Below are 9214 nucleotides of genomic sequence, written 5' to 3'. Positions count from 1 at the left end.
ATGTATGTAACTAACCCTTACATGCTTCAGGGAAAAACAAAAACATATCTATCTATCTATCTATCTATCTATCTATCTATCTATCTATCTATCTATCTATCTATCCATTGGGGAATTGGGGGAGGGAACAGCGCTGGGGAATTGGGGAAGGGGAACAGACAAGTTGCTGCCTTTTGCTCTTCACTTTACTTGTGGAGGACGTCGCTTCACTGGCCCATGTTGGTATTATCATTGCACTCTTCCCGGGTGAGGCAGTTGCTCGCCAACCATTGGACAGCTGCTCACGGTGGCTCTCGGCAGCTCATGAAAGCGCTAGCCAGCTGCCCGACCAGCCCCACTGCAGCCTACGTTACAGGTTGAGCTGTTGTTCACCATCTTAGCTATAGAGGGCGCAGTGTCACTAGCCCTAATGTGGGATCTGAACTGGGGCCCTGCTGCTCAGAGCTGGCATCCCAAGCCAACTCCTAACCAACGCGCCACTCGGCCGGCCCATATATACATTTTAAGAAAGGAAAAAACTGTATTAATATATACCGATAACAAAAGATGAATACAAGTCACATTTGACTTCTGCAACTGTAATCAGAAGTGTCTGGACACTGATGGTAACCACATTAAGCACCTCTCCATATATGGGGTTTTTTGAAAAGTCGTGACGTATTTTCTCTATGTTTTTCGTTGCAAAAATGCGTCATGACTTTTCTGACAACCCAATATTTATATGGAGAGAGAGAGAGAAACAATGACCAACTAGGACTGTAAAAATCTGCCCGCCACCCATCTCTGGACAGTTGCAAAGTTAACAGGAAGCATCTCTCCCAGAAACACACCACAGCTGTAATGTGTCCTAACGACCCACTTTTGTGAGTGACTACTGTTATCTTGCTCACTGAGAAACTTTGTTCTCTAAAATCACAAGCTTTTGGAAATTTTGCTGTTTGAAAGTACATTCATAAGAATGAAACATCAGGTTCTTGCCTGGAAGATCTAAGGCACTTTGACACAGACAAGAAGCCTCAATTTGCAGCCCTGGTGCAGTTTTATAATAGAGTTTCTGGGCACAGCATGACACATTTATCTTAACTTTGTAGTTTCCAAAGAAACAGGACCCTGATTCCACTTTGTAGTCCAGACCTGATGTTGACTTATTTATGCACACCCCTGCTTTGCTCTGCAGCTATCAAAATACTGTTTCAATTAAATTTCATCTAAATTCCTCTCTTTCCCCCAATCCTATAACTTGATCACAGCTGCTACTTTGAGATGTGGTCTCCTTCATTGCAATGGGTCAATAAACCTGACTGAAATGGATGGGTGGGGAAGATGGATGGATGGATAGATGGATGGATGAATGGATGGATGAAGATAACGATAAAGCAAAGGGTAAACTATTAACAATAGATACATCTGGGTAAAGGATATATACTACTTGTATTTGTGCAAATTACCTGTAAGTTTGAAATTATTTCCAGATTAAAAGCTTTGTTTTTCAAAGCTAAGTTGATTTGGATCAGTGTTTAGCAAACTTTTTGCAGGCAAAAGAAAAAATTTTGTTGTTTTATACTGTAATTCAGTACATACTTAGACACTGAAATTTTGAGAACTATTTCTAACGATTTTCTACGCATTCTGATATTTTCTATGAATTTACTTCATTTTTTTTTAATGGTTATGATCCACCCGTGGAAATTCACCCGCATTTTGAAAAGATCTGAGCGCCAGTTACAGTTTAAGCCTAAACGAATATTAGACTGTGGCTTCGGGTTTTACTCCCGGTTGACGCGTGACCGGACTCCATTTCCCAGAGTTACTCGCAGCCACGCCCAGTGGGAGGGGGAGAAGGGGGGTCTGAGCTCTGATTGGAGACTGCTGATCTCTGTCGTTATTGCGAAGGGCGTGGGCCTAAGCTTGCTGGGAAACGTAGGAAATTCCTCACGTAGAGAGGGCGGAGCTTATGGGAGGACCTGCGTGAGACAACCGATGGCTGCTGGGAAACGTGGTTCTGAAAGTCGGTAGAGTGCCTGTCGCTCAGCCGCCTGGAATTTGTAGTCCTAGCAAGTCCATGCGCCCCGCCCGTAGTTGTTCCTCTGACTGGGTCGTCTCAGGCCTTGCACCCTTCCTCCACCACTTACCTGGCATTCATTAAACCATCGATTCCCAACCAGCTGCTGAGGCTTTCCTGATCCGCGGTTCCGAGCTCTCAAACCGCAGGTGTTCCACTGAGAGCCAGGGAGGAGGAATTGGCAAATGCTGACCCTTGTTGAGGCCTGGGAGGGCTTCTTGGAGGAGGGTCAGGGTTACCATACCTGAGTCAGGAATCGGCCCAGACTGCTGCGTACAGGCGAACTGACCGGATGCCTAAACAATCCTTGCAAATGCCCTCCACTCGCCACCTTGGCCTCTCTGTGTACCCACGACTCTTTGTCCCTAGGCTGGTAATGACAGACATTGACCAGACACTGTGGCACCTAGAGTGATCGAGGGTGTGATGGGGAAAGCCTGGACCCCGTGGGAGCCTAGGGGAGGCCAGGGAGGAAGAGAAGCAGTTAGAGGTCCAGGTCATCTCAGGGTTCCCAGCCTGGCCCCGCACAGTCATCTTCCTTTATTCAAAGGGCTCCCACATGCTAGGGGAAGCTGGGGAAACGGAGTTAGGTATACCCAGCCTTGCCCCACCACCCCAGTCTGGTTTATCAGTGCTGGGTCAGGAGAGGACACACCCAAGTTTGCCCGGTAGGTAAGTGGCCTAGGTAGGACTAGATCTTTGGACATCTAGCTCCAGAATCCAGGCTAGTAAAACCATTGAACTGCCCCGTCCATTTACTTTCCAGAATGTCAGGTCTGTGAGGGCGGATCCTGCCTGGGCAATAACACATACTCATCATTGTCTGCTTAATCTGCCTTCTGGTTACCTATCATAACACATCCAGCTGCCCCACATCCAGCCTGGAAAACAAGCTCAGTGGGGGAAGAATTTAAGCAAGGTCGTCAGTCCCGATTAAAGCCTTCCTGACCAGAGACCACCCTTCAGTCTCTCATTCTGCACCTCCTATGGGGGATTGGGGCTGAGAAATGACTCCTGAAATCATTTCTTCCCCAGTCATGGTGCTCCCCGCTTTTGGGGATGACAGAGGTGGCTCGTTCCTCCCACCGGTAGATCCAATGGTGACACTTGATGCTGGTGGTAAGATGGCTGAGGGAAAAGGAAGGGCCAGAGATGTAAAGACAGATGGGGTCACACTGGTTTCTGAGCTCCATGATGGTATCAGGGTCAGGACCATGCCAGTATTGGGGGAGACACTGGGGTAGCTCCTGGATGTCCTCATTGCCCCAGGAAATAAAGGTGTGAAAAATGGTGAGGAAGGAAGAATATCATGTGGTTCATATTCCACCATTTCCCAAATGCTCACGTATCTGGGTTCACCTAAACATTCTGAGGGCCATACAAGGGTAGGGGGTGATTGGGCCCATATATTCAGATGAGGAAACTGAGGCTCAGAGCAGGAAAAACTGGCTCATGGCCTCACAGGCAAGGAGTAGGGAACACTGAGAGGAAGCCTAAACTTCCAGGCTGGGTAGGTCCTCAAGTTTGTGTCTCAACACATGCCCCTGGGGATGGGGGAAGAGGAAAGGAGTGGGGCAGTGCCAAATCTTTCATCTTAGTTACAGTATCATCTGGTCAAACAAGTTTGAGACACACTGAACAACAGCCTTTAGCTCCCTTGTGTTTCCCAGATCTCTTTGACCAGGACCAAGACCTGGGACAATGACTGACAGGTCCTGGGTTCCAAAGGCCGTGAGTGGGGCCATGATGGGGATAGAGGCGTCAGCAGTGTGTGCACACATGTACTCCAGACATCTGTGTGCAGGAATGGATGACCATATGTCCATATTCACCTGTGTTCTCCATCACTCTGATTATGGCGTTCAAATACCTGTAAAAGCGGGACAGGACAGGCATCCAGAGAGCAGTCTTGCCTTTCCAGGCCTGTCACGCGGCAAGATAAAGACCAAAAGTGCCTCCACTGCCCCCTCAAGTCAGGTTCCACAAGGCTTTATTGTCGCCGGACCTAACCTGGTGCTTGTCACTCCCAGAAAAAACACTGGCAAGGAAGGGGTCCCGGCCCCTCAGGAGCCCACCCTCCCAAACCCCGGAATCGCCCAGCCAGGCAAGGAGGGAGGGAAGGAGGAAAGGAGGGAAAGGCATTCTCGCGGGCCGGGGGTGGCATGGAGTGAGGAGGCGGGGGACCGGTCCCGCTAGAAGGGAAACTCGCAGACGTAGTACAGGCGCCGCTCGCAGTCGTGGTCCCACCAGGAGCCGTCGTCTGACGCCTGCGCCACGCAGTTCTCTAGTGCGCCGCCGTTGGGCTGGTTGGGGCTGAGCGGGTGTGGAGCGACGCTGGGTTCGGGGTGGGGCGCACGGTGCCAAGCGAAGAAGGTCACTCGCTGTCCGTTCTCAAAGAGGTACAGGCCCTCAGCGCGCCGGTCGTGCACGCCTAGCCACACTGGCCAGTTGTAGGGAGCCAGCGCCCCGCGCAAGTAGCGGGTGAGAGCTTCCATCTGCTGGCGGTCGGCAGGCTGTGCCAGGCTCCCACCCCGCGACACGCACCGCGCCTGCGCCGCCGCCTGCGCCTCGAAATCGCGCGAGAGCAGGAAGCACTTGTGGCCAAGGCGCAGCCCCTTCAAGCAGCCTGCGGGAGGGGTGGGGTCAGGACCTCGGAGGGTGGGGCCAGGGCCTTGGGGGGCGGGTTGAGGTCCTCTGAGAGCTGGGTGGGCGGGGTCAGGACCTCCGGGGGCGGGAGAAGGCGCGGTCAGAGCCTCAGAGGTCGGGGGGGAGGAGGCGGAATCAGAATCCCCGGGAGCAACGAGGCGGAGTCAGGGCCGTCGGGGCGGTGCCAGACTCTGGAAACCGGACTGTAGGGGGCGTGGCGCATCCAGAGTGGGGTCGACTCAACCACGTGGTGAGGACAGCGCCTTTCCCACCGTCCTACTACTCCCTGCATTCACCCTCCCAGTTACTCTAACCTCCCCTTCAGCTAACATACCCCAAGTCTCCAGGAACCCCTCATCCCTGACACCTATGGTCCTCAGACCTCTCCGGGGCCCCACCTCCCACCACTTCCCCACCCGATCCAGATCGTCCCGCTTTCCCCGCCCCACACGGTGCGGACTCACCCTCTAAGCGGCCATGCTCGCGCTCGGCGCGGCTCTGCGCCTCCTGCAGGGCTTGCACTGCGTCGCGGGTGTCGCCCGCCGCTGTCCGCAGCTGCCGCAGCCCCTGGGTCAGCTCGACCACGCGGGTGTCCAACACGTGCAAACGGACGTGCAGCTGGTGCAGGCCTGCGTCCAGGCTGGCCAGGCGGCCCACTGCGGACGGACAGGGTGCACACTGGACGGGGACCCTGAGGGCGGAACCGGGGAACCGGAGGACTTGGGGCAACGGGGATCTAGGGCTTCTGGGGTCGGAGTTGGGGGAGGACTCGGGAGTCCTGGAAGGTCGGTGACCCCGGGGTCTTGGGAGACAAGGCCGGGGACCCGGAGCTCCTGGAAATGTGGGGTCAATGGGTTGGCGGTGAGCACTTGAAAGGCCCCCAGAACAGTGAGAGGACGGTTCTTTTTTTTTTTTTAATGAAGGCGGAGGCCTGGAGTCAGGGCGGAGCTTATGATAACTCACGGATATAAGTGACAGGGTCCTCAGGGGTGGGAGAGGGGCTGGGGCTAAAGGAGAGGGTAGGCGTTGCTTCCTCCTCCTCCTCCTCTCCTGGACGGTTTTCCTCGGTCTCCCAGGTCCCTTTGTCTTCAAGGGTTCCCTCAGGATTTCCGTCCCCCCTCTCAGCGGGCAGCCCCAGGGCCTCCTGTAAATGCTGAGGCAGGGGAGGGATAGTCAGTGACAGCCTGTCGCCCCATTCTGACTCCCCATATACTCCAGCCACCCCTCTCCAGCTTTAAGCTGTCTCTCTGCCCTTGAGTCCCTTCTGTGAACCCATCACCCCCATCCTCTGAGCCGATCCCATCACTCCCCCTTGTCCATTTCCCCAACACTGGAATACCCGCCCCCTAGCCCACAGTTTCCCCACAGAGCCCCAGCACTCCCCAACTCACCTTCAGCATCAGGGCCTCCCTCTCCTGCTCCTCCTCCTGGGCGCCTCCCCAGCCCCCCTCCCACTCCCTCTCAGCTCCTCTAGCCCCAGAGCTTAAGCCCAGGAGCTGGGGGACCACTAGGGCCCCCAGGAACCAGGCTGACTGCATCAGGCTGGGCTTGCAGCACCCAAGACTTCAGATGGATGTCTTGAGGAGGAGATGTCTGGGAACTGGAGTATGTGTGCAGATCACCAGCCCCCTAGTCCCTGCCTCTTCCAGCTTCTCTCTGGTCCCTCTCCTTCCAATTCCTGTCTCTGTTCGTCAGTCTCTGCTCCTCAGTGTGTGTCTCTCTCCGCCTCTCTTGGCTCCCCTGAGGCCCTGCCTCTGTGGCCGGAAACCTCCAACGTTCCAAAGCCTGGATCCCGCCTTGGGTCTCCCCACACACCCCCCTCTTCCCACTTTCCAGAGCTCACTTCCGCCCTGCTCTTTTCTTCTGCCCAGGCCAAAAGCTCCAATGGTTAGTTAGGAAGAGGATGGAGCCAGCTTTCCAAGGGACCTTGGGGAGACAGCCTCTTCCTGGGAACCCCATTAGGGAATTGTTGGGGCTTGGCCCTGCTCCCTTTTGTCCCCCTGACCAATCCGCAGAAAGGGGGAGACTACAGGGTCTCTCTAAGGTTATTACTCTGTGGCCACCATCGCCCACACACCCTGCTAGAGGAGACTTTCCCACCATTCTCAGCCTCTTGGACACCTTCTGCCCCCACACCTCCTATCCTGCCCTCCAAGCCCTTGCCCCAAGATGCAAGTGAGTGTGTGGGCCTGTCTGTGGAACACATATGAAGACCACACATGCAGCTGTGCTTGCAGCAGGAGGCGGGGCCCTGGGATTCATTTGCTGTACTTCCTGGAAGCCTCCTGCAGGCCGGGCTGTGGGTGAGGCAACTCTGGGGACTCCAGACCAGCAGCAAGACTGTCCCACTGGGTGAGGGGCTGGGGCAGAGGGGTGGGAAGAGGATGGGTGAGTGGGTGGTCAGGGAAGCTTTCTCCAGGAGGTGGAGTAGACAGACGCTGGGCTGGGGAGGTAGAGAGCTCTGAGCAGTCAGCGAGGTGCATCTCTTGCCTGGACCACTGCAGTCACCTCCTCCTGCTCTCCCCCTCCTTCCTCCCAAGCCCCTCCAATCCACGCAGCTTGCCGCAGCCAGAGCAATGCTTCCAAACTGTAAATCAGATCACGTCACTCCCCACTCCCCTGCTCCCCCAGCTTCCCATCACAGGCAGGAGGAAAGCCAAACCCTGTCCTCTGCTCAAGGCCTGGGCTGCCCAGCAGGGGGCTGGGAAAGGTGGGTACTTTGCATCTCTGCAAGCTCATCACCCCCACTTCCCCAGGCTGCAGCCACACTGTGGGTTGCCTCTTCACTATTTCCTGAATGCTAAGCTCCTTCCCACCTCAGAGCTTGTGCACTAGCCTTTTCCTCCTTCTAGAAGTCTGTCTCCAGTCCCTTCTCATTACTGAAATCTCAGATCAGAGAGGCCTCCCCCCACCTCACCTACCGTCTTAAGAAGCTGTGCTTCCACAAGTTACTTTATTAAAGCACCCCATTTTATCTTTCTGGTATACTCAAGACTGGCATTGTCCTGTTTGTTTACTTGTTTGTGGTCTATCTCCTGCCAATGAAGGCAGACATTCTTGTTCTTTGCTGTGTCCCCAGAGCTAGAACAGGGCCAACCTAGCACATAGTAGGTGCTCAATCAGTCTGTTGAGTGAGGAAGGAAGTAGCCATTCGTGGCAGGGTAACAGCCAAAAGACCGAATGTTTGACTATTGTGTTTAGGTGGCACCCCGACTTCCCTGAAGCAGGGGCATAGGGGCATGGGAGAGGGGCTCACAGGTAGCCAGGGTAGAGGTGGTGAGGGCTGCACAGGCAAGGGAAGTGAGAGGCCATGCCATGCCCACTCTGTGCCAAACCTGTGACTCATGCAGGGCTTTCCCAGCTTCAGTGCAGCTGGTTGTGCCAGTGAGAATGGAGCTCACCAGCCAGGGATGGCAGGGGCCACTCTTCAAGGGAGAAAACCAAGGCTTCTCAGAGAGGGAACAGCTCAGTCTGCTGGAGATCACCAGCATGGAGGCAGCTAGCCAAGGCCTCTGGCTCTAAGCAACAGCAGGGAACCTGCCCTCAGCTGTTGGGAGCCCCATGATGGGCCTTGGAAATCAACATGTCCAGGCTTCCGTTTTCCAAGAATGCAGAGGGCAGTATGACCTTGGGCAGGCTGCTCACCATCTCAGAGCCTAGACCTCTCAGATGCCCATTAGGAGTTTGGGCCCCCTTACCAGCAGCTAGACGCCTCCAGAGATACTGCAGAGGCCGGGGGAAAGGCTTTGTAAACTATACAGAGGTGCACAGCCTCTCACACTGCTGGCACCAACATGGGCAGCTGTTCTCTCCCAGGTCCCAGCTGCTCACCACCTGGGATGGTGGGTGTACATCAAAAGGGGGGCCTCCCAGAGCTGGGCTGGCACCTGCTCCAGCTCATGCAGTGGTACCCCAGAGCCCGCAGCTGGAGCTGTCTTCAGAATGCAGTGGTACCCCAGAGCCCGCAGCTGGAGCTGCCTTCAGAGGCTGCCTAGACCTGCCCTCTGCAGGTGCCTGTGCTCCAGCTGTCACCCCTGGAGGTGCTGTTGGAGCTGGGTGAAGGGTAGGAGTCGGCTACAGGGACACTCGATCTCTGCCCTATGGGATCTGCCTGTCTCTGTGGGTGCTTCCTGGGCCCCAGCAAACTGAGCTGTGAAGAAGGATATACAACTGTTGTATGTCCCATAGTGAACAATAGCAGTGTGAAGACTTTGAGCCAGCCTACCTGCCCCTGATCTCTGGCACCGCCTCTTTAAAGCTGGTGACCTTGGGTAAATTGCTTAGCCTCTCTGTGCCTCAGTTTACCCCTCTGGAAAATGGGAATGGTGACTGTCCCTAGCCTATGGAATTGGTGGGAGAAGTTGATGAGTAAATGCAGAACAGAGCCTGGCACACAGGAAGTGCTCAAGAAATGCCAGCAATAATTATCATGCAGGGGAGCAATGGCCTGGCACTGTGCATCTAAATGGACATGTGCACACCTGTGTGATGGATGATGAGGTGGGT

General features: G+C 54.8%; 1 protein-coding gene across 1 annotated transcript; it reads right to left on the bottom strand.

Annotated features, from left to right (window-relative positions):
• Positions 1 to 4035: 4035 nt before the first annotated feature.
• CLEC11A (C-type lectin domain containing 11A) lies at positions 4036 to 7932 on the bottom strand. Its single transcript, XM_019658171.1, has 4 exons — positions 6100 to 7932; positions 5672 to 5861; positions 5173 to 5364; positions 4036 to 4688 (listed from the first exon to the last, which is right to left on the bottom strand). The coding sequence occupies exons 1-4, from the start codon at positions 6244 to 6246 to the stop codon at positions 4255 to 4257; spliced, it is 963 nt and encodes a 320-aa protein (XP_019513716.1). The 5' UTR covers positions 6247 to 7932; the 3' UTR covers positions 4036 to 4254.
• Between the last annotated feature and the right edge of the window lie 1282 nt (positions 7933 to 9214).

The sequence above is a fragment of the Hipposideros armiger genome, unplaced genomic scaffold (genome assembly GCF_001890085.2).
Source record: "Hipposideros armiger isolate ML-2016 unplaced genomic scaffold, ASM189008v1 scaffold_283, whole genome shotgun sequence".
Classification (NCBI taxonomy): Eukaryota; Metazoa; Chordata; class Mammalia; order Chiroptera; family Hipposideridae; genus Hipposideros; species Hipposideros armiger.
The sequence above is the reverse complement of the archived record's forward strand: the minus strand, read 5'-3'. Positions and strand labels throughout refer to the sequence as shown.

Bases quoted from the DNA above. Each gene is read 5' to 3' on its own strand.
- CLEC11A (XM_019658171.1), bottom strand. From the start codon at position 6,246: ATGCAGTCAGCCTGGTTCCTGGGGGCCCTAGTGGTCCCCCAGCTCCTG. The intron at 5,862-6,099 runs GTGAGTTGGGGA...CCCCTGCCTCAG, and splicing joins GGGAGGCCCTGATGCTGAAG to CATTTACAGGAGGCCCTGGG. The intron at 4,689-5,172 runs GTGAGTCCGCAC...CCCCTCCCGCAG, and splicing joins CGAGCATGGCCGCTTAGAGG to GCTGCTTGAAGGGGCTGCGC.